The sequence below is a fragment of the Canis aureus genome, chromosome 5, assembly GCF_053574225.1.
Source record: "Canis aureus isolate CA01 chromosome 5, VMU_Caureus_v.1.0, whole genome shotgun sequence".
Classification (NCBI taxonomy): Eukaryota; Metazoa; Chordata; class Mammalia; order Carnivora; family Canidae; genus Canis; species Canis aureus.
Genome location: NC_135615.1, coordinates 74,485,948 through 74,509,026, shown reverse-complemented (window position 1 = coordinate 74,509,026; position 23,079 = coordinate 74,485,948). Strand labels below are relative to the sequence as shown.

Here is a 23,079-nt window from a genome sequence, read left to right as displayed (position 1 = left end):
AACAGACCCCTCAGGTGCCTCTTCCCACACACAGGCCCCCTTACCCTTCACATCTAGGATCCGGCCTTCGAACATCTGGCTGCAGATATGGCCCGATTCACTGATGCTCCACGTCTGACGGGGCAGGCGGCTCTCGGCCCACAGCACAGCCTTGGAGCCTGGGCTGGGGGGCCCAATCACCTGCAGGCTCATGGTAGGGGCTGCCTGAGGCCCCAGGAGGTCATCAGGCACAGTTACTTCCCTCAGGGACTCCTCTGCACCTGACTGATACCCTTAACACACACCCAGCTCTTCGAATCCTGGCTCTCATGGACTGTGACCCTGGGCAAATCTCTTAATCCTTCTGAGCACCAGGTTCCCTGGGAATGGGAATCCCTGAGTACTGGCAGCTGCAAGCATTCAATGTGAAATATCATAAAAGGTCTGGAAAAGGAGCTCCTCCAGGAAGTCTTTCACGGTTAACTCCCAAAGCACAAGACTTGGAATCAGACAAGCTTTCACACACTAATTGCCTGTGTGACTTCCAGCCTGTTACTTAACTTCTCTGTGCTCTAGTTTCCCCACCTATGAAACAGAGAGTAAAATAACACCTGCCCCCACAGCGTCCTCTGAGGATCACATGAGGCATTCGTGTCAAGGGCTTAACACAGCATCTGCCACAGAGCCAAGTTCTCTCTCATTTCAAGTAAAAGATGGAAACTCCTTCAGTGGCCTACAAAAACCCACATCCCCATAACCTCTCTGACTTCCTCTCTTGCTTCTTCCCTCCCTCCCTTCACTCTGGCTAGTCACCTCAGGGCCTTTCTACTTGCTGTTCCCTCTGCCTGGAGCACGCTTCCCGCAGACACCCACCTGGTTGCCTCTTTCAAATACCACCTTCTTAGGAAGCCCCCCCACCCCATCAGAGCTACTGATATTCCCTACTCCCCTTTCATTTATTTTTCCCCCCATGCACTTCTCTTCACCTAATGTACTGAGATATTTTACTCATTTAAATGGTTTCTGTCTCTCCCCACTACAATGGAAGCTTCAGGAGGGCAGGAGTCATTTCTGTCTTCCCACTGCTGTCTTCCTGGCTCCTAGAACAAGGCCTAGCCCATGGCAGGTGTGCAGGAAACGTGTGTGGAGTGAATTCTATCATGATTAATAAGATCCAAGTTCTGGCCCAGGATAGCAGAGCTGGGAGTTCCCTTAGAAGTATCTGGTTCAATGCTCTCGTTTTGCAGCTGGGGAACTGAGGCCCAGAGCAGAGCCCAGACTGCCCAGGGTGCGAGCCGGCAGTCTCCACCTCCCCAGGGTCCTGGCACTCTGGCTGGAGGGCAGGGCCTGCTCCTGACTCGCAGTGAGCCTCGGGATACCTGAGGCCCTGGTGTCCCTGGCCCAGCCCCTCAGCCGGTACCTGGTTCTTTAGCAGCCCATCCTCGTAGTACCAGATGCAGCTGCCTCCGGCTTGGGGCTCGGACACCACCACTCGGCCCGCCTTCATGTCCTCCACGTGGTCTGGCACCGCCAGGAAGCCTCTCAGTGCAGCATTCCAGAGGCGGAAATAAACCCGGCGCTGGTGAGTAGGGGGAGCTGAGAGTGAGAGGTCCCCGGGCAGGGATGCTCCCACCAGGGCACCTGACACCCTCAACTCTGACCCCCTGAGTATCTCCAGCCCACAAGCCCTCCTTCCTTGGCCCTGCTTCTAAGTCCCTTCTTTTCACACGTGTCAGGGGTCCACTCATGGTGCACACCCACGGCCACCCAGCACCGTGACCACTGACACCCACAGCCCCGTGCACAGGGACACGCTGGCAGAGACGCTCATGGTCCACATGGTCGTGCAGAAGTTTGCAGCAGACACAAACACACAGACACAGGTGGCCATGCAAACACACGTCTTAACCGATGCACGGGTCCCCCTTGCCTATTCCACACTCCGTGTTTGCTAATGGGATGGATGCGTGTAGAAACACAGATGTGCACACTCATGACCATACTGGAAAAGTAGACACCCGGTTGTCACACATCAGACCAGGCTCTGCCACAAATCTTGAGTCGTGGTGATGGTAATCGCAGTCAGAAGAACCACAGCTAACATGTGTTGAGTGTTTACCCACTCAAGTACCGTTCTAAGGGCTTTACAAATATTTATCTTCAAATCCTCAAGACAACTACATCATATGTGTCATCCCCATTATATTTTGTTTTTTTATTTTTTATTTTTATTTTTTTATTTTTTTTTATTTTTAAAGATTTTATTTATTTATTCATGAGAATACACAGAGAGGAGAGAGAAAGAGAGACACAGGCAGAGGGAGAAGCAGGCTCCACGCAGGGAGCCCGACGTGGGACTCGATCCCGGGTCTCCAGGATCACACCCTGGGCTGAAGGCGGCGCCACACCGCTGAGCCACCGGGGCTGCCCATATTTTGTTTTTTTAAAAGACTTTATTTGGGTTTTTTTTTTTTTTTTTTTGGTAAGTAATCTCTACACCTAACGTGGGGCTTGAACTTATGACCCTGAGATCAAGAGTTGCACACTCTTGCAGCCAGCCAGGTGGCCCCTATGTTATCCCCATCTTAAAGATGAGGAAACAGAGGCCCATGGAGGGACAGTACTTGCCCATGATTGCAGAGCAAAGCCTTGTCCACTTTGGTGGACCTTTATTTCTGCATCTGTAAATATGAGAGGTGGAGATAACCTCCAAGGTTTCTTCTAGCAACAATGTCCTAAGACTCTGAATCTTGGGAGCATAAATATCCTCATCCAAGGATACACGGTCTCAACAGTGTTACAAAAACAGGCAAGTGTGGTCATACACCACCTCCCACACCTCCCACACAACCACATGTCACCTCCAGAGCACAGACACGTAGATACAAATGACATCATGCCACAGAAATACGATCAGAGGACATGTGTGTGCCCATACACACATGCACGCGTGTGCCCCCCCCCGCCCCCAGCCATGCCTCTGCATCAATTCACATGTACATGAATCAGAAACAGGTCCAGACATGCACTCACAGACCTGGAAAAACCCAAGTATGGCTCTAGTGTTTCCCAGAATGAGGCCTGTGTATTACTCCTAGCCTCATATGACATGATTTTTAGTCCTAAGTGGATAAACATTATCGCTAAAAATGTAATGTTAACATATTTATTATAATGTCAACTAAAGAAAATAATACACATCAAACCTATGATTTTATGGATAATAATCCTTAGGATAAGGATAAAGTGAATTTTAAAAATGAGTTGGTTTAGAGAAAAATATTGAGTAGATAATGGTTCAAGAGGAATGACAGTGTGGCAAAATTATGACAAAGGCACACAAACGTTGAGCTTGGGAAACATGGGGAATGCATGGCCAGACAGATCGGCATGGGCACACACAATCTGATGCATTACTCACCTGCTTGATGGGGTAGAGGGATCCCACCCTCTGTGTCCCACTGTATGTCAGCCAGTTGGTGATCTCACAGCTGCCCACCAGCCACTGGCGGCCCCGGAAGTCACTGTGCTCACACAGCACCCAGCTGGGCCCAGCAGGTGCCAGAGATGCAGAGAGGAAGACAGACAGGGAAGAGGAGGCAAGGATGTCAGAACATTCTCCACCTCCTTTGCTTTTATTCTGAGACTCTTCTGCCCGGTGTCAGGGTTCTCGAGGCAGGAGAGGGAGGCTGGGAAGTACATTTGGGGTTTGCAGGGCAGAGGAGGGTCCTGGAGGATCCATGCTGAGGTCCAAGACATTCCTCAGCCTGCACCTCTCCCTCCCTCCTGGCTGGGGGCACAGGTAATGGAAGGGAAGTGGGAAGGAGCAAGAAGCCAGGGACCTGGCCCTGGCTCCCTAGCAGCACCCCCCCCACCACACTCACACGCCCCCCTTGATCCGCAGGGACAGCACGTGGTTGTTGAAGCCCTCGGCTTGCAGGCTGCGCACCTCTCTGTCCAGCTCGATCTCCTTACCCTCAAAGCACTCCAGTCCATACAGAAAAATGGAAGGCTCTGAAAAGTGCTGGGGCGGGGGGCATGGAGAAGGGGTGAGGTTGAGAGAGCCCAGGCCCCAGTCCCAGACCTGGCCCCAAATTCCAGATACTCCAATTCTGGATCGGTATCTTCCCTCCCTCCTAAGCTTTACCCTGCAGGGCTCTGGACAATGGCAGCTGGGTGTCCCCCCTGATTCTCAGACTGAGCCCCCAATGCCACTTCAAACCTCTTCTCAGTGCCAATAAATGGTACTTCTAAGAATAGTAATGATAATATGGGTAATTATATCGGTTGTCAGATATTCAGGGCTTACCACATGCCAGATTCTGCGTTAAGTGCTTTACCTGATCTCATAACTTCTCAACAACCCTATAAGGTATGTGCTATTATTATCATCCCTGCTTAACAGAACAGAAACTGAGTCTGGAGAAGATTAAACCACTTGCTCAAGTCTCTAGAGCTGGGCTTCAGAAGCAGATGTGCGTGCCTTCAGAGCCTAAGATGTAGCTGTAAAGCCTGGGCTCAGCAGTTGGGCCGCCCCTGGAGAGCTCAGCTCTGCCTGTTACAGCCTTTGTGGCCTGGAGCAAGTCACATCACCTCTCTGTGCCTCAGTTTCACATCTGGAAAAGGGAGGTGATAGTGGTAACAAACCTCATAGGGTCTCGGTGGGGATTAGATGCCTTAGCACATGGGAAGTCTTTTATTTATTTATGTTTATTTATTTTTTTAAAAGATTTTATTTATTTATTCATGAGAGACACAGAGAGAGAGGGAGAGAGAGGCAGAGACACAGGCAGAGGGAGAAGCAGGCTCTATGCAGGGAGCCCAACGTGGGACTGGATCCCAGGTCTCCAGGATCATGCCCTGGGCCGAAGGTGGCACTAAACTGCTGTGCCACCAGGGCTGCCCTGGGAAGTCTTTTAAACACTGCCTGGAGCCTGGTACATGCTCGGTGGACAGCTGTCTGCTGTGCTGCCATGGCTGGCCCACCCAGTCCTACAGCCTCTAGTTCTTAATATGGCCTGGGCCACTTCCCTCCATCTCCTCCCTAGTCCAGGACACCATCATTTATTCTGGCTTTCTGTAGCAGCAGACCTATTGCCTTGTCCCTACCCATCTGGCCTCCACACACAGCAGAGCTGGCTCTCTATTCCACTCCTTCCTGCACAGAACCCGCATGTCAGAAGTCTGGCGCCTGCCCCCAGTCCACCCGAGTGCTAGTCTCTACTGTCCCCGTACCACCTCTATATCGGGACACACCACTCTGCAATGTAATCTTTATGTCAGTGTGGTCATGGGTTCCTTGAAGGCAGGGCCATGTCTGATTTATTTCAGTGTCCCCAAGACCTGACACGGTGGCCACTCAATACAACTCTAGTAAGTGGAACTGGCTTTGAAGCCTCCGGGTCAGGGGAACCAGAGTGGTTCTGAAGAAGCCTGACTTCAAGCTCCAGCAGCCTAGCCAACAGTGAGAAGAGGCTTGGTACCTGGCATTCCCCCAGCAGTACACCCTACCTCAGGGGTTGTCTGGAACTGAACAAGGTTACTCACCAGGGGTACCTTCTGGAGAGAGCCCAGGACTGTGGAAGATAGGCAGCCCATGGCCGTAAGAGTGGGGAACTCGCCCTCAGAGAGAATGTACTGGTCACCCTCAAAGTTCTTCTCACCAAACAGGATCCAGCTGGGGAAGGGGAAGAGTAGGGGGATGTGAATAGGGATCTGACTTTGTCCCATCCTGTGCTTGGCCTGTCAGGCCCTCTGAGATGCAGCAGAGTGGATGCAGATATGACTGTGACCCACTCCCCAACCAAGTCCATGGGAGGTCAAGGATGAATAGGCCCTGCAGCAAGAGATTGAGGTCGAGATTTCAGAAATGACTGGATGATATCATACTGCCCCTATGGAGAGAAACTGGGCAATATTGAGCAAAAAAACCCTACGCACAACCACTCAGCAATCCCATTTCTCGGACTCTCAAAATCTCCTTCAAAAACATGAAATGACAGGGATCCCTGAGTGGCGCAGCGGTTTGGCGCCTGCCTTTGGCCCAGGGCGTGATCCTGGAGACCCGGAATCGAATCCCACATCAGGCTCCCGGTGCATGGGGCCTGCTTCTCCCTCTGCCTGTGTCTCTGCCTCTCTCTCTCTCTCTGTGACTATCATAAAAAAAAAAAAAAAAAAAAAGTTTGTTAAAAAAAAAACATGAAATGACACCTGCACAAAGCTCTTCATACAGCACTGTTTGCAGCGGCTGAGTGGAAGCAGCCCAAAAGTCCATCAGCAGGACACAGCTGATTAAACTAAGGATGTAGGGGATAATAATATAGCAGTAAAAAGGGAGGAGGAAGAGGTCTTTTTTGTTTGTTTGTTTTGTTTTGTTTTGTTTTTGTTTTTGTTTTTTTTTTTGGAGGAAGAGGTCTTAAGGGGAAATAAAGTGATCTCCAAACTGCTAAGGAAAAACAAGGGGAAAACAGTATGTATAGTATGCTTTCCTTTTGAAAAACAGAGATACAATTCGCATACCATAAAATTCATTCTTTTAAAGTGTACAATTCAGTGGTCTTTAGTATATTCACCAGGTTGTATTATGCTTCTTTTTGTGTAAGGAAATGGGGAAGGAGGGCAACAAATATATTCAGTTTCTATAGCTTTATGCAAATTTATATATGAGAGGGATGCCTGGGTGGCTCAGTGGTTGAGCGTCTACCTTTGACTCAGGTAGTGATCCCAGGGTTGTGGGATCAAGTCCCGGCTTGGGGTCCCTGCAGGAACCCTGCTTCTTCCTCTGCTTATGTTTCTGCCTTGCTTTCTGTGTCTTTCATGAATAGATAAATAAATAGATAAATCTTTTAAAAAATACATATGAGAGTATATTTGCTTATATTTTTCAAAAAGAAACAATGGATGAATTAACTAAACATTGAATTAAAAAAAGATTACCTATGAGGGAGGAGGGGGAAAGATCAAAGGAATAGAGTAGATCCTCCTGATTGACTCGGCTTTGGAGCTACTCTGGACTGAATGTGTCTCTGCAAAATTCATATGTTGAAGCCCTAACCTCAAATATGATGGCTTTTGGGAAGTTCGGAGGAGATCGGGAGGGTGGGTACCCATGATGGGAACAGGTCCCTATAAAAAGAGAAAGAGACAGGAGTGCTCTCCACCACCTGAGGGCACAGGAAGAAGGCAGCTATTCACCATCCAGGAAATGAGTCCTTGCCAGGGAACCAAATGGGCCGTACCTTGACCTTCCCAGCCTTTAGAACCAGGGGAAATAAATTCCTATTGTTTAAGCCCCCCAGTCTATGATATTTTGTTATAGCAGCCCAAGTTAAGACAGGGACACTGCAAATATTTTATGCATTAAAAAACAAGTAAAAATGGAAATTATTCCTAAAAATTTACATAAATAAATGAACCTAACTGCATGTCAGGTTGGTGACATAACCACCCACATAAAAAGTATTATTTCAAGGGTCTTAAAAATGATATTTTGAACTGCACATAGCAAATGGGATCCTGGTAAATGTCCTGAGGACAAAAAGAACCATGGGAAACCCCAAACAGCATTCACTGCTTTTTTACCGTTAGTAGTAATATTGGTATTACAGTCTTGAAACATCCAGCTTTCGTCTAAATACCACTGGAATCGGAGTCCCTTGGTAGATAACTGGTTCCAAGTTTCAGGCAAAAATGTATGAAATGATCCCAGGGCATCTTATTGTACCAGAAAAACAAGTAAATTATTTTTAAAAAACCCAAACTATTGGAGTTGCATCAAAAGCAGACTATTTGAAGGGGCTCCCATTTGCCAAAGACAGAATGATTAGAGCACACAAAAGAACAGTAGCTCCGATGCATGGAAGCATTTCAATTACAAATATATCCATAAGTTCATAACAACATTCAAAAAATATTTCATTAGTCAGCTATGGAGGTTGCTAGGGTACCTACCAACTCAGAAATTATTCTGAAAATTGATCAAGAGAAATTGATCGTTGGGAAAGGATCAAACTGCCTTTTTTGCATAAACTATTTCAGGTAAACAAAAAGTTGAAAAGGAAAAGCTCTTCTTTATAGAGGTATTCCAGCTAACATATGGAAAAGGAATACCAAAAAAAAAAAAAATCTTAAAATCATCATTTTGTAACCTCTAAAGAAATAGCGAGTCTAGGCCATTATCATCAGTGGGTGCTAAAACCATGAGGTGAGCCGTAAATGGCAAATCTTATTTTTTTTAAATGGCAAATGTTGGGCAGCCCCCGTGGTGCAGTGGTTTAGCACCACCTGCAGCTCAGGGTGTGATCCTAGAGACCTGGGATCGAGTCCCACATCAGGCTCCCTGCATGGAGCCCGCTTTTCCCTCTGCCTGTGTCTCTGCCTCTCTCTCTGTGTCTCTCATGAATAAATAAATAAATAAATAATAAAAAAAATAAATGGCAAATGTTATGATACAGGGATCTTGATGTCATTAAAAGTGGGACAACCAGGCATGTGCCTGAGATGAGGTAGTAAGAAGTACTACTTAGGGCACCCCGGGTGGCTCAGGGGTTTAGTGCTGCCTTCGGCCGGGTCGTGACCCTGGAGACCCGGGATCGAGTCCCATGTCTGGCTCCCTGCGCGGAGCCTGCTTCTCCCTCTGCCTGTGTCTCTGCCTCTCTCTCGTGCTCTGTGTCTCTCATGAAGAAATAAATAAAATCTTCAAAAAAAAAAAAAAAAAAAAGAAGTACTACCTATATAGGGTACCACCTATATAGTCTCCTTGCCAACAAAATGAAACACCCTGAATCTCATCAAGCCTCCAGATCTACCAGTTTACAGAAAATATGGGACACAAAGGGGGGAAAAGGCACCAGAAGGAAGTAGTCAGCCAAATTCAGAAGATGGGAAACTTACAGGGTGAATTAATTGGTTTTCTTTTTCTTTCTTTCTTTGTCTCTCTTTTTTTAAAAGATTTAAAAAAAAAATTATTTGAAAGAGACAGAGAATGGGAGCATGAGCAGAGAGAGGGAGAAGACTCCCTGCTGAGCAGGGAGCCCGATGTGGGGCTCAATCCCAGAACCCTGAGATCTTGACCTGAGCCAAAGGCGGACACTTAACTGAATGAGCCACCCAGGTGCTCCTCTTTTCTTTCCTTCTTTCCTTTCTTCCTGTTTAGAAAAGGAGGGGGGCTGCAGAAAGAGAGGAGAAAGAATCCCAAGCAGGCTCCACTCCTATGGCAGAGGGGTGGCGGTGTGGGTAGGCTCGACTTCACCACCCTGAGATCATGACTAGAGCCAAAACCAAGAATTTGTCGTTTAACCAACCGAGCCACTCAGGCATCCCTATTGAGTTTCTTTAAATAAATGGTATAAAACAAAAAGAAGGGAGGGGAATGGCTATAAATTAAAGACCGCGTTGACCAAAAGCAATGTGTGGACCTTGTTTGGATCCTGAGAAAAACAAAACAAACCAATTTCACAAAGGCATTTTTTTAAGACAATGAGACAAATCTGAACATGGGCTGTATTAGGTAATATCAAGAAATTATTGTTAATTTTATTAGATGTAATAATAAATTGCAACTATGTGGGTTGGGGAGGCTCCTTTCTTATTAGAGATATATATGTTGAAGTATTTACCTGCGAAATTTTATGTTGGGTTGGGAATTTTAAATGCACCACTAAAAAAAAAAAAAAAAAAAAAAAAAAAAGCAAAGGGATAGATGAAACAAGATTGGGGTTCTTTATCCTATACAATCTACAAGCTTTACATTTTCCGTTAAAACTTTATTTGGCTTTGTTTGTTTTAAGATTGAATGATTTGGGACAGAACAAGTAATCTCAAGGAAGCCAAAGGAAAGAAATCATTTGAAGGAAAGACCTTCCTGCAGCCCAGATTCCCCAGCTGAGTTGAGCAGTCCAGGCAGGTGCGCCCCGCTTTCCCCCTCCCTCACTTCCTCACCTGCCCCCGTGGACACGGCAGGACTGGGGCTGGAAGGAGACGGGCAAGGAGGTCTGGTCATCCTCGAAGGAGATGTGGTCGCCCAGGAAGTCGGGGCCAGAGAAAAGCTGAATCTGCAGGTACAGAAAGGAAGAGCTGAGAGTGGAGGGCGATGGAACGGGATGGAGGAGGAAGAGGGGACAGGCCCCCCAACAGTTCTTACCTTTGAGACAAAGTGCAGATTGTGCTCGCCGACCTGAAGGGAGGGCCCAAAGTTTCGAGACGTAAGAAAGGTACCAGCCTCCAGCCCGTTTCCCGACCCTTTCCACGGTTCTCGGGTAGCTCAGGCCCGTGTGAGCCCCGCCCCTTCCCAGGCGCCCCGCCCCCGCGCCCGGAGCCCGCGCCTCCCAGCCCCGCCCCCCGCGGTGGGCCCCGCCCAGGCTCCGAGCCCCTGCCCCCGGGGCCCCGCCCCCGCGGCTGGCGCGCACCTGCAGGACCGGCTGCAGCGAGGCGAGGGCGCTGTTGCCCGCGCCCCAGTCGTCGCAGGTGCGGTACACGCCCTTCTCCAGCACGTACTGCTCCCCGGAGAAGCCCACCTTCTGATAGGCCACCCACCTGCAGGGAGGGCGGGGCGCGGGTCAGCGGGGCGGGGCCGGCTCCTCCCCGGGAACCGCTCCCCGCGCGCCTGGCTCCCGGAGCCGGGGTCACTCACACGCCGCTGAGCACGTGGATGGCCTGCGTGTGGGGGCCGTGTCGCGCCAGCTCCACGTCCGGCAATGCCTCTCTCACCTCCGCGGCGTGCCCCTCGAAGTCCGTGGCCTCAAACAGCACGAGGGCCGGGTCCCCGAAGTCCTGGGCCCCAGGGATAGTCAGGTCTCTCCTGCCCACCCACGGAAACCCCTGGGAGTGCCCAGACCCCGGGGACACAGCCCACCAGGGGACTTTGGAGTAAGGCGATCAGTGTGGCCTGGGGAAGAGCAGCAGGAAGGCATGAGGCTAGACCTCAAGAACACTTCCAGGTACTCAGGAGAACTAGGAAAGAGGGAACAAACCCTTCCCTCCACAGATTGTACTTGGTGGGGCGGCAGGAGTATGGCTGTGGCCCCAGGGAGAGGGATGGCCCAGTTGCCCTTGCTTACCGTCCGGATGACCCGCAGGGAGGTCAGCGCCTCATCATAGCCTCCCCAGTGTGACCAATCAGCATATTCTCCCTCCTCCAGCAGATACTGGTGGCCCCGAAAGCCTGCCTTCTGGTAGCCCACCCAGCTGGGGGAAGGAGGAGGGGAACAAGCAGACTTGGTCATGGAAGGCCCATGAATGTATAAGACAGCTGCCCCACCCCTAGGCAGCCCGGGCCACTCCCTAACACCCCCCACCCCCCCCATCCCACCCCCCACCCCCCACCCCCCCGCATAGAGGTAAGAGGGGAGGATGAAAGAGGAGGAAAGGTTCTGCGTCCTCACCAGCCCCCAAGAACTCGCAGGGACCCCACAGAGGCCAGGTGGGGGCTCTGGCTGTCCTCTGGCTCCTGGAAGTTGTAGATGTCTCTGCTCACTTCCCAGCTCTGGCCCTGAAAGCCTGTGGCCTCATAAACCACAACCTGGGGACAAGGGGTGGTGTGAGGGTGGTGGGGAGCCATCTAGCCTGAAACACCCAGCCAGCCCAGGGAGGCCCTGCCCAGCATTAGCCCAGAACTAAGTCCTCCCACTCTCAACCTGAGCTCCAGTCCCTTAGGTAACTGCTGTCTCTTCTCTGACCTGCTCCTTACACATCAAAAGCCGGTTCCCAGTGATTCCACCCTCCCAGAGCCAGCTTGTTTCCCAGCACTCTCCTCTCCTGTCTTCTGGTCCAGGCTAAGGTAGCCGCACACATATACACACCCTACCCAAAGGCCGTCTTTGACAGTGCAGCCCAGACTCTTACCTTGGGCTCCCTCGGCTTCTCCACGCTTGGGCAGCCCTGCAGAGGAGACAAAGCTGAGGCGCCAGCCCAGAGGTGAAAGAAGACAGATGGGGGCTGGCAACCCAGGATTTACTTGATCCTGAGACCCCTAAAAATGGCCAACCCTCTGTCTTCCCTCTGCCTCACCCCTTGGGCTAATTCCACGCCTCCCTCTCCATCCCATGCTCAGCAGGAGCCCCCAGGCCCTACTTCTTCCCCCAGAATTGCAGGACAAGGTCACCTGTGACCACTTGCCCCTTACCAATCTCATGGGCTTCAAGGAGCCCACTCTGAGGTCAGATGTACCCCAGGCCTCCAAGGTCGGGTACTCTCCAGGCTCCAGAATGCAGGGAGAGTCTTCAAAGGAGGGTTTGGGGTACAGCAGCCACCTGGGGAGGAGGCAGAGAGGCAGCTCTACCCCAGATACCCAGGGACACAGATTGGTGGATGGGGGGAAGTTTAGAGGGGAGAAGGAATTTTAGGGGAAGAGGCCCCCATCAAGGGGACACTGGAGGATATTTCAGGACCCCCTAATCTGCAGTAGCCACTCCACTGATCCCTCTTCCTCTGGCCCAGCGCGCTCTAATTTCACACAGCAGCTGGAGAATTCTTTCCTGCACACATACCTGCTTAGGGACCCCCAGTAGCTTCCCATTAGCCCCCACAAGATAGCCCAGCTGCACAGAGGCCTTTTGATCTGTCCCCTGATCATACTCCTGGTCTTCACATCTCCCCACCTGCTGCTTGGTTGGGCCAGATTCAACTTTTGAGGCTTAGATCTCTCACCTCTGAGCCTTTGCAGGTATTGTTCCCTCCACTAGGTATATTCTTCCCCATTAAATTAATTCATTAATATTTAGGGGCATCTACCCCGTGCCAGCCCTTGCTTCAGGCATCAGGGAGAGAGTAGTGAACAAAACCTACAAAGTCCCTCATGCCCTGCTCTCATTATGCTGAGATTCTTCTGTGGTCGGCTCACCCCTGCTGAGGTGTCTCCTCCTCCAGGGAGGCTTCTCTGACCTCAGGCTGCTTCGGTGCTTTTCTGTGCTGCCCCATACCAGGACTCTGATCGCCACTGTCTTTTTACTTGCCTGTCCCCTCCAGTAGACTAAGCACTTCTTGAGGGCAGGAGTTGTGTCCCATCACCTCTGTGTCCCCAGCACTTAGAACAATGAATGTAAAATGAAGGGTTTCCAGAATAGCCCAGACTCACAGTCCTGCAGAGACAGTGGCAGATGCGGCCTGTAGGGGCTTCTCCAGGCCCTGGGTGTCCTCCAAGGCATCGGTTAGCTCCACTTGCTCCCCCTTGAGGCCCTTCTCAGAGTACACGATGATCTCTGGGGTACTGTAGTCCTATAGAAGGAAAGAGGGATGAAAAAGAAGTGTAAAGCAGTGCTCCTCAGAGAACACCCCCCACACCCTGCCAGTAACTGCTTCCCCAACTGTGTCCAACCAGGGCTCCAGAGCGCTTCTGGGAACGCTTTGTGGACATATCCACAGAAGCCAGAGGGTAACTGGGGCGTTCTCTGCAAAGTGGGCCAGACAAGCCTGAGACCAAAGCCCTCTCTTTGGCGCTGGACCTTTGGCACCAAAGGTCCAAAGTTCCCAGCGGGAGCCTGCCAAGTACCATGCCTCTGGGTACCCTGATTTCCAACCCAGAGACAAGTAGGATTGACAGCTGTTTCCTGAGATCTAACTGACTCTTCCTTTGTAAACAATTCCTGCCCTAGTCCAGACTGGCTTCTATCTGCAACTTATCCCAGGCAGCAGAGGATCCTCTCTGCATTCTGGGTGTTTCTTTCCCGCCAGGACCATGTCATTCCCTCGCTGCTTCATCAGGTGCTTATGAAGCACCTACTGAGTGCAAGGCACTGTGGTAAGGGCATGTCCTACTCCATCTCAGTTGGCCCTCCCAACAGGAATTATTACTCCATTCACAGGCTAGGAAAGTGAGGCTCAGCGAAGTTAAGCGGCCTGCCCTTGGGCACAAAGCCTGTACGTAGCAGGGTAAAGAACAGAGCAATATGGTTTTTGTTCAGTGTTGCAACCAGCACCTCCCACATGCCTAGAACACACCAGGTGCCCAATCGATGCTGAACGAATCAAATCAAACTAGGTCCCCCACCTGACTTCAAAGCTCTTGTTTTTTTTTTTTTTTTTCTCTTACTCCTCGTTACCTCCTACATGAAGATGAATTTATCGTGAGAAGCTCTCAATAAACTGTCTACAAACATTTGTGTGTTTCCGGAAAGGCTTTCAAAACTATTCCCTCCTTTGCATAGCTGGGCCACTGCCCTCATTAAGACTCGTCAGCTCTCGTCCTCTTACCAGGAGTATTGCAACAGCACTGTCTTGGAGTTATTCAAACTTCCATTAAAAAAAAAAAAAAAATAAGTCTGATAGGTCCTGCCTTTAGAGTTACTGCTTTCTCTTCTGTGTCTCTAGTGGCCAAGACAGTTTTGTCAAAAACTATACGAAACCATAACACTGACCATGCCTTTTCAAACTACACACTTCTCCCTCCAAAGTCAGAGGTGCCCCTCACCTGGAAATCACAGCCCTGCCTGGCCTTCCTGAGTCCCAGATTTCTCCTCCTGGTAGCCAGAGGGATGTTTATAAACCCCTAATCTGATTATTTGGCTTTCTTGCTTCAAGTCCAACCCTCATACCCTAGTTCAACCATGAGTCCTGCAGGGCAGAGAGCAGATCTCCCCACCCACCCATTGCCTGGCATGGTGCCTGGCATGCAGCAGACATTAACCAGCATTGGTGAGCAAATGAGCAAACAGCTGTGGCACCCTGGGTCTAACTGTGGGCCTGAGATCCTGGGCCCTGGGGGGTGGGCTGGCACCCATAGCCACTCCCGCCCATTTCTGTTGCTCTAACTGAATCCTTCTCCAAGTCCAGCTCATACTTTCCCAGGCTGCTCTCCCAAACTGGGGCTTGGCCTCTATCTGCCCCCTGCCTTCCCAAGCCAGGCCAAGCACCCCAGAACTCCTTTCTTCCCCAGATAGCTTTGAGGTCAGGAATCTATAGGTGACCCCATAATAAGCCCCATTTAGGCTCCTCACCCATATAAGCTCTCCTAGCCATTCCAACTGCAGGCACCTAGGCTGTCCCCGTCCTCAGGGCCTGGGGAGCATCTGGTCCCCGCTCCCAGCCACTTACCCGGACAACCCGCCTCACAGAGCCAATGCCCTGGGTGCTCCACGCTGGCCCTGGGGCTCCTAAATCCACATCTCCTTCAGGCACAACCAGCTTCCTGCCCCGGAACTCTGGCTCTTCGTATAGCACCCAGCTGTAGGCACAGAGACCCAGGGTCATGGGTGGGTAGAGGATGTACCCACAAAGCAGGGGGGGGGGGGTGCCTGAGGGGATTTCCGTCAGGTTGGCCCAGGTACATCTCATTGCTCTGAAATCCTGTAGGTCCACAAGCAGCCCCCTGCCTCGCCCCGGCAGCCTGCACTCACCAGCCTCGAACCACCCTCACGGAGGCCACCCGGGGCCAACTGGAGGTGTCAGCAGTGTCTTCCCAGACCTCCCTGCTGCTGCCTTGGCAGCCAGGCTCTGAGAAGAGGATCATCTGGAGAGGACGCAGAGGGAATCCTCAGGCCCTGTCCCCGGGTCCCCGCCTCCTGCTGCTCCCCCTCCCCACAGCCTTCCCCCCTACCTTTCCAGGCCTGGTGTTCAGCTTGCCCTGGATCTTCAATGCTGGGCTCTGGCATGGAGGGAGGTGATAAAAAGTCTTATGGTGTGGCTTCCTTACTGCCTCCCCACAACCTGTCATTCCAAGGATCCCACCTGCTCCCTATTGGCCTCCATACCCAAAGAGCTGCCCACAGAGGATGTCACTAACTCCAGGGACCTCATCACCCATCCCAGGGGGCAGGTGCCTATCACTCCCTTTCCCCAGCTTCCAAGAGATCAGAGCCACTAAGCCCTTTGGATTCCAAAGTTGTAAGCCTCCTGCTATGTGAATAGGGAAACTGAGGCCCAGAAAATTGTGGCTTATATAAGGTCACACTGAACTAGACATCAGATCCAAGCCTCTGGCCTCTCCAGACTCTGTTCCCAGTGCCACAGTGCTCATGCCACCCAAACCCTGCCCCAGATGAGGTCAGGCACCCTCCCTTGCTCATCCAAGGTCTCACTCACCCAACCCGCCAGGGGCTGGGCACAAGCAGGCTTCTCTGGTGGTGGCCTTTCGCTGCAGAGCAGGGGCAGCTGTCCTGGCACCTTCCTGGTTCCAGGTGTCACGTGGGGTGGCAGAGCAGATAGTTTTGTGCCCAGTGGTTCCGAGATGGGGGCCTCCTGGGTGGCAGACACCAGACCACTGAAGAGAAGGCTGCCTCCAAGACGAGAAGTAGGCCTACTGCTTGCTTGCCACTCTGGCCCCAGCTCTGGGTGGGGGCCCTTGGCATCTGCTACATGTTTCTTCATCATCTCCAGAGGAGAACAAGAGACCTGGGGGGGCCTCGCAGGGAGAGAGTCCCAGGAGGGGCTAGGCCCGGCCTTCTCCTGCCTGCGCTGGAGCTTCTCATCGTCACTTAGGTAGGGGTTCTCTGGTTCTTCCTCCTCCTCTTCCTCTTCCTCTTTCCCTTCTAGTGTGGGCACCTCCTGGGGGCTGGGTCCCAGCACCCATGGTCCGGGCTGGTCCTCCTCGATGGCAGGCAGCGTAGCATACATGGCCAGGTAGGAGGACCGGGGGGCTCGTGGCAGCCGGTGAGTGCGGAGGATCTCCGGCGGCTCCATGCTCCGCAGAGTATCCAGGAACATCTCCATGTCAGCAGCCAGGGCCACCTCCTCCTCCTCCCTGGATGTCTCTGGGAGCATTTCGCCCTCAGTGGAGTTGGGGACAAGTTGGGACTCCAGGCTGGCCTCTGCTCTTATCAGCACTGAGGCAGGGGGCCCTCCTGGGCTGGGGGACACCTTACCCTCTGAGGAGGGGGCAGGGGGAACAGCAGTGTCCTGGGCAATCACTGTCTGGGTGGAAAATGGGGCAGCAGGAGCACCAGGATCCTGGACAAGCTCCTTTTGGGTGGGAGATGCGATGGGGCTCACTTTGGAGCCCTCAACAATCTCCTCCTCTTGGGGAGATGGGATAGTGAAAGTGGTCAGGCCTTCAACAGCCTCATCCTGGCTGGGACAAGAAGCAAGGTCACCTTTAGTAACATGGACAGCCTCTTTTGGGGTGCTAGGGCTGCCTGCTGGGGCCTGGACCACCTTGCTTGGCTTGGGAGATGAGGCAGCAGGAGCAGCAGGGCCTGCCACCACCTCTGCCTGGGTAAGGGAGAAGACAGGGACATGTTCAGAGTCCCGAACAAGCTTATTCCCCGGGGAGGATGGAGCCGAAAGCGCTCCTGAGCTAGGGACAGCCTTCCGTCTTGTAGAGGATGGAGCAAGAGACTGTCCAGGGCCGGTAACAAGCACCTCGCTCTTCGCCATGGGTGGGCTGGTGACAACAGAGGGATCTGTGAGCCCCTCCCTTTTTATGGAGGGCAGCGCCTGGGGTACCCTGGGCTTGAGAGTAAGCTGGGTCCTGGGGTATGTGGGCACCGCTGGCTGCTCTGGGGGGTGCTCTGGGTCCAGGGAGGGAGTAGGAGTCTGGCGTCCGAGAGAGGAGGGTAATGACACATGGCTCCGAGAAATCTGGGGAGAGGGCTGGGTGGGCCCGGAGGCTCCTTGCCGCGTTAGGACCTCAGGGGCTCGGCTCTGGTCTTGCTCTGGGTGAGTTGCAGGGACGTCCTGGTTCGGAGGCGGGTGACCATCCTCCGAGCTGCCTGCAGGGCCCAGAGCAGATCTGTCCTTTGGCTCTGCCATCCCCGGCTCAGGCAGCTGCCCCGAGGCCGCGCCCCCTGGGCCACCCAGACCCGGATTCCTTGGCACAACAGCCGTGGGCCTGGGAAGCCGGCTGGCAGCGGGGCTCCGCTCAGTAGGTACGAGGCTACTTAGCAGCTCCCGGGCTTGACTGCGGGTAGGGGAGCCCTCGGCCTGGGGGCTCACGACCACTGCCCGTACTGCGCGAACAACATTGCGGCCCCTGGGCTGGGCCTCGCCCCACGGCCCTGGGCCCACGGTCACGGAGCTGTTCACCCGCCGCTCCACGTGCCCTCCCACCACCACGGTGGTCTGCACGGTGCGCGTCACCCGGCGTTCCTCGAGGCTCCGGGGGCTCCCACTGCTGAGGCTGACGCCCGGGTGGGGGCTGGGCTCCCGGGGCCCGGGCAGGGGCACCAAAAGCTCTGTCCTGGCCAGGGCTTCCAGGTTGGCCTGCTCAGTCCTGGGCTCTTGGGGGCTGCTGTCGCCCTGGTCTACGGCCTCCTTCCGTCTCCCCACTGGCCTCTTCTCCTTGGGGAGTAGCGTGTACTTCTTGGAAAAGATGGGCCCGTGGCTCTGGAAGCTCTTGGAGCCGGCCCCATCCCGGGGTCCCTTGTAACTTATAGTCGATTCTGCCCGGGTTGCAAAGCCATTGACTTCCTCTCGACCGTGGCTGTACTCCAACATCTCCTCCCGGGGGGCTTCTGTCTGGGCCCCCGACACCAGGGACACCTTGTGAAAACGGTGTCTCATCTCTTCCTGGGCAGGGGGCCGCCGCCACGCCAGTGTGGTGCTCACCACTGGGGCCTCAGCCTGAGCCGGGGGCCCACCTGCCCCCTCCATGTCGGGCCCCAGCAACCTGTCCAGAGATGTCCTTGGCTCAGTATGGTCCAGCTCCCTGCAGATGGTGCCAGGAAGAAGAGAGACAGGGTCAAGGGGTGGGGAGGGTGGCTCTCAGCAGTACAGAGTAACTACCCCTGCCAAGCTCAGGCTCAGTAACCCCAGGCAAGTCATTTGACTTTTTGGGCCTTTGTTTCTTCATCTGTAAAATGGGCATGATACTCCCAGCTCTCCCACCATCTCCCCACTTTCAGATGATCCCCAATGCCAGAGTCCTTCAAGGGGTGAAGCTGAGGCCCGAGCCTGGAAGGAGACAGAGGGGAGAGAGCAAAAAAGCATACGGGTTGGATTCACTGGTCTGTGAATAGGGCCATGACTCTGCCCCAAGGAGCCCTGGGTCTAGTCCTCCAGAAGCCAAACATTAGGAAACCAGGCAACTGTTCTGACCCTGTCCCTGATAATTTTAAGGCAAGGTAAGGAAAGATGGGATGTGGGCTCTGGCAAAGCCAAGTTTCCCCTGACCCTATTGCTTACTAGCTGAATAACCCTGGGCCAGCTACCTCTCCCCTTCAAGCTTCGGGGACCCCAGTCACAAAACTGGAATACTAAGGGTATGTGTCTCATAGTTATTGTCCAAGTCCAATAGGAGAGAAAGAATGACAAGTTGCTTAAAAACAAAAACACTGGAGGGGCACCTGGGTGGCTTAGTTGGTTAAGCGTCTGACTTGGGCTCAGGTCATGATCTCAGGGTCCTGGGATCTAGCCCCGCATCAGGCTCTGTGCTCAGTGGGGAGTCTGCCCCTCCCCAGCTCCTCTCCACTTCTGCGCTCTCTCTCTCTCTCTCCCTCCTTCTCTCTCAAAAAACAAAATCTTTAAAAAAAAAAAAAAACCCAAAACAAAAATTTCCCACTATCACCTTGGAAAACTGTGAGCAAATGTTCACGGGCATGCACACCTGTGTGCTGGGCAGAGCATGTGGTGACAGCTGCTGGAGCCTAAGTGCACCTGTGAGTCTGAATGAAGCCCAGCAGCACACAGCACTTTGCCTGTGAATGTACTTTCCCTCAATTTTCTCCTCTGTAATTATCTGTACAGATGAAGAAACCGAGGGTCTGAGAAGAGAAGAGACTGGCTCAGGGCGGTGCAGCTGCTAAGCCGCCGGGCTGTGGTTAGAATTCCCGTTTGAATCCGTGTCCGGGCATCTTCCCTCCTGTCCACTAGGCCAAGGCTCTGAGCACATCCTGCTACTCCCATAAGCCTCTTCAGCAAGCACATTTCACATTCGCTCCTTGAGGGCTGGAGCCTGGGTCTTATTTTTTTTCCTAACCCTTCCTTGATCTCTCTGGGTCTCTATTATCTCCTTTAATGGGTAGGGAGTAGCAATAAGCTCTCTAGAAACTCTCAGGTGAATCTCTCTGGTTCAATAGTAATAGTAATAATAACGAGAATAGCCATCTCTTGAGGGCTTAGGGCTTACTCAGGACGGAGCACCTTGCTAACTGCTTTATGTCCATTGTCCTAGTGAATCTTCAAAAGAATCCCATGTATTTGATACCTCAAAGAACCATTTCTAAACAAACCTCCCCATTTTGCAGATGAGAACAAAAAAAGGCTCAGGGGGGTTAAGAAACTTGCCCAGAATCACACACAGTGGCAGAGGCAAGACTTGAACCCCAGGGATCCCTGGGTGGCACAGCGGTTTAGCACCTGCCTTTGGCCCAGGGTGCAATCCTGGAGACCTGGGATCGAATCCCACGTCGGGCTTCTGGTGCATGGAGCCTGCTTCTCCCTCTGCCTGTGTCTCTGCCCCTCTCTCTCCCTGTGACTATCATAAATAAATAAAAATTAAAAAAAAAAAAAGACTTGAACCCCAACCTTAAGCACCTGACCATCATTAGGGAGTAAACTCCCTAACGTTAATTATTTGGTGAACAGAGACTCTATGGTTTGGAGGCTCTACTTTTTAAAGGGGGCCACAGTAGTGCTGGAGGGACCACTCAGCCCCCACTCCAACTTCCAGCCTGTGCTGAACAGGACAACCCTATTCTCAGATCCCAAGGATCCAAGAGGTCAGGCTATTCATCCTCAGCCTCAGGGCCAGCCCATCTCCAGGCCAGTTCTCTCATGAGGCAGCCCCTCGGGCCATTATAAGGGACATTAAGGCCAGAAATGCTCCCATTCCCCCAACTCCCCTCCCCCACCTCTATTTTCTTCCCTCCTGAGAAGCTGGTGGAACCCAGAACTTTGATCCTGCTCTGTGGCCCTAGAAGTGACTCAGGTTTTATGAGGAACAGAGATGAAAGGGGCTGAGGCCTAGGGAAGCCTGACTTGACTCCAGAACCATGGGAAACTATGACAGGATCTGAGTGGCCCTGGAAAATCCTTGCATATGGGGAAGGGAGGGGCCTGACATGAATCTCCAAACCTTTCCCCAGACCAGAATTCCTGAGAGCAGGACACAACCAGACATCTGAGGCCCCACATCAGAGCCCTTTGGTGAGGCTCCTCTCCCCACCCCCCTCACTGAGGAGCCCCTTTCCTTCTAATAGAACCTTGTTGTGCCTGCTGAGACTCCAGACAAGGAGCTTCAACCTATCACTGAGCCCCCCACTGAGTCTCCTCTTTATTTCTGCAATAATAAGTACTAGGGTTCCATTGAGATTCCCTGCCCCTGAGGACATTAACATTAAATGGCAGAGACTGGGTTTCTAAGTCATTGATTGATTCATTCATTCATTTGTTCATCCAGTGTTACGTGATGTGTTAGGCCCTGGCTTGGTTCACCCAAAGATGGTAATCTAGGAGTTCAGGGGTCAAAGAATTAGATGTAAAAACAGGAACCACAGGGGATCCCTGGGTGGCTCAGGGGTTTAGTGCCTGCCTTTGGCCCAGGGCGTGATCCTGGAGTCCCAAGATCGAGTCCCACATCAGGGTCCCTGCATGGTGCCTGCTTCTCTCTCTCTCTCTCTCTCTCTCTCTCTCATGAATAAAATCTAAAAAAAAAAAACAAAAAAAACAGGAGCCACATTTGGAAGGCCCTATTGGTTTTGGCAAAGCATCAAGAGAACATCTTCAAAGGAAGCCATTGGTCATCAGATCAGATATCGTAAATGACCTCCTAGCAATCAGAATTCCATGCCTTTCTCAAGCCAGCCCAGCCCCTGAACAACACCCCTGCCAGTCACTCATTCCATAAACATGTGGTCATTGGCTTCTGCTTGCATACTTCTAGGGATATAGAGGTCACCAGTTGACAGTTGACCTGTCCTATCCCTGGATAGTCATGACTGCTGGAGTGTTCTTCAAACTGTGCTGGAATCTGCCTGAATATAGCTGCCCCCTTGTGTCCTTGCTCTGAAGACACACCCTAATGACCCAGGATGCCTCTCCTAGGCTAGCAGAAGTCCTCATTCCCAGAGCCCTCTCTTCTTTGGGGCCCCAGACCAGAAATGGATCTGTTGGCAGGATGACTGTGACCTCCAAACTAGGTGTGTGGGGCCGGGAAAGGGAGAGGCTGAGGAGGGGGTGGGGGGAGTGTGGGAAAGAGCCTTGTCTAATCCAACAAGTCCTGGATTCTCCCCGCTTACCTGTGAGTCACCCCCAAACTAGGCCAAACCAGTCCACAGGCCCACAGGCCCACAAATACATGCTGCGTCACACAGGCACACGCTGACACACAGACCCACCGAGTCACACGGGCACAAAAACAGACACAGAGACCAACAGGGTCAGACTCACAGAGTCAAAGTTAAAGACACTCTGAGACACGGTGGACGCACGAGTCACACACTCACAGAAACACACAGACCTAGTGACACATGCCCACAGTCATAGGACACATGGTCAACACACAGCCCTCCTCCTCCTCCTCTTGATATTTGCCTGCACTTGAACACAGACACACACAAATGCATACATATCTTACACAATCCTACTTGCAGCCCCAACTCTGTCCCACATCCCCGCCGCCCCCCACCAACATCTGCCCATCCTAACCCAGAGACTGCTTTGCCCAGAAAGGGGTCAGAGAAGGATAATATCCCTGGAGGTCCGCTTCCTGCCTCTGTAAGCGAGCCTAGCCTCCAGCCAGAGTCTGTCATTAGCTACCTTGTCCCAAAATAGCCGGGAGTGGCAGGTAGAGCCCGAGTCCCCTCAGCTAAACCTACTGCTTCTTCCTTCTCCAAGGCCTGCCTCCTCCCCCCACTCTCCCTCTCTCTGCAGCCCTTCTCTCCCCGCTGGGGCACCAGACAGGTGTCTGAGCCAGCCTGGCTCCCGCCTTTCCCTCTTCCTTACCCCAGAATGAGGTACCCTAACTCCCGCCCAGGGGCCTGGGCATTCCTGATGCTGCCAAATCTACCTCCACAGGGTCACTGAAAACCCACTACAGCAGCCACTCAACCCTCTACTGGCGGCACAGGGCCCACCAAGCCTCTGGGAGAGGCAGGAGAAAGCAGTGGTTAGAGCCACAGGCCTCCAGGTTCAAGTTCTGACGTCTTCTTTCCCAATCTAGTTGACTTTAGGCAAGTGATGTAACCTCCCTGAACCTTAGTTTCCTTATGGCAATGGGGGCAGTGAGCAAGATCA

The 23,079-nt window shown here is 52.5% G+C and overlaps 1 protein-coding gene across 4 annotated transcripts in view; it reads right to left on the bottom strand.

Annotated features, from left to right (window-relative positions):
- CRYBG2 (crystallin beta-gamma domain containing 2) overlaps positions 1–23,079 on the bottom strand; it is a 43,356-nt gene that overhangs the window by 16,771 nt on the left and 3,506 nt on the right. For 2 of the 4 annotated variants that reach the window (XM_077898998.1, XM_077899001.1), the window contains exons 3-20: positions 15,994–18,553; positions 15,509–15,556; positions 15,309–15,421; positions 15,007–15,136; positions 13,052–13,191; positions 12,101–12,227; positions 11,821–11,856; positions 11,361–11,497; positions 11,037–11,163; positions 10,610–10,749; positions 10,386–10,512; positions 10,121–10,153; positions 9,919–10,031; positions 5,527–5,656; positions 3,864–4,003; positions 3,401–3,524; positions 1,400–1,558; positions 45–204 (exon numbers count right to left, since the gene is read on the bottom strand). In XM_077898998.1, the coding sequence (XP_077755124.1) occupies positions 45–204; positions 1,400–1,558; positions 3,401–3,524; positions 3,864–4,003; positions 5,527–5,656; positions 9,919–10,031; positions 10,121–10,153; positions 10,386–10,512; positions 10,610–10,749; positions 11,037–11,163; positions 11,361–11,497; positions 11,821–11,856; positions 12,101–12,227; positions 13,052–13,191; positions 15,007–15,136; positions 15,309–15,421; positions 15,509–15,556; positions 15,994–18,498 (4,489 nt within the window). In that variant the 5' untranslated portion in view covers positions 18,499–18,553. Of the gene's footprint in view, positions 1–44; positions 205–1,399; positions 1,559–3,400; positions 3,525–3,863; positions 4,004–5,526; positions 5,657–9,918; positions 10,032–10,120; positions 10,154–10,385; positions 10,513–10,609; positions 10,750–11,036; positions 11,164–11,360; positions 11,498–11,820; positions 11,857–12,100; positions 12,228–13,051; positions 13,192–15,006; positions 15,137–15,308; positions 15,422–15,508; positions 15,557–15,993; positions 18,554–23,079 lie in introns of those variants that run through there. The other 2 variants (XM_077898999.1, XM_077899002.1) reach the window with 2 other exon arrangements.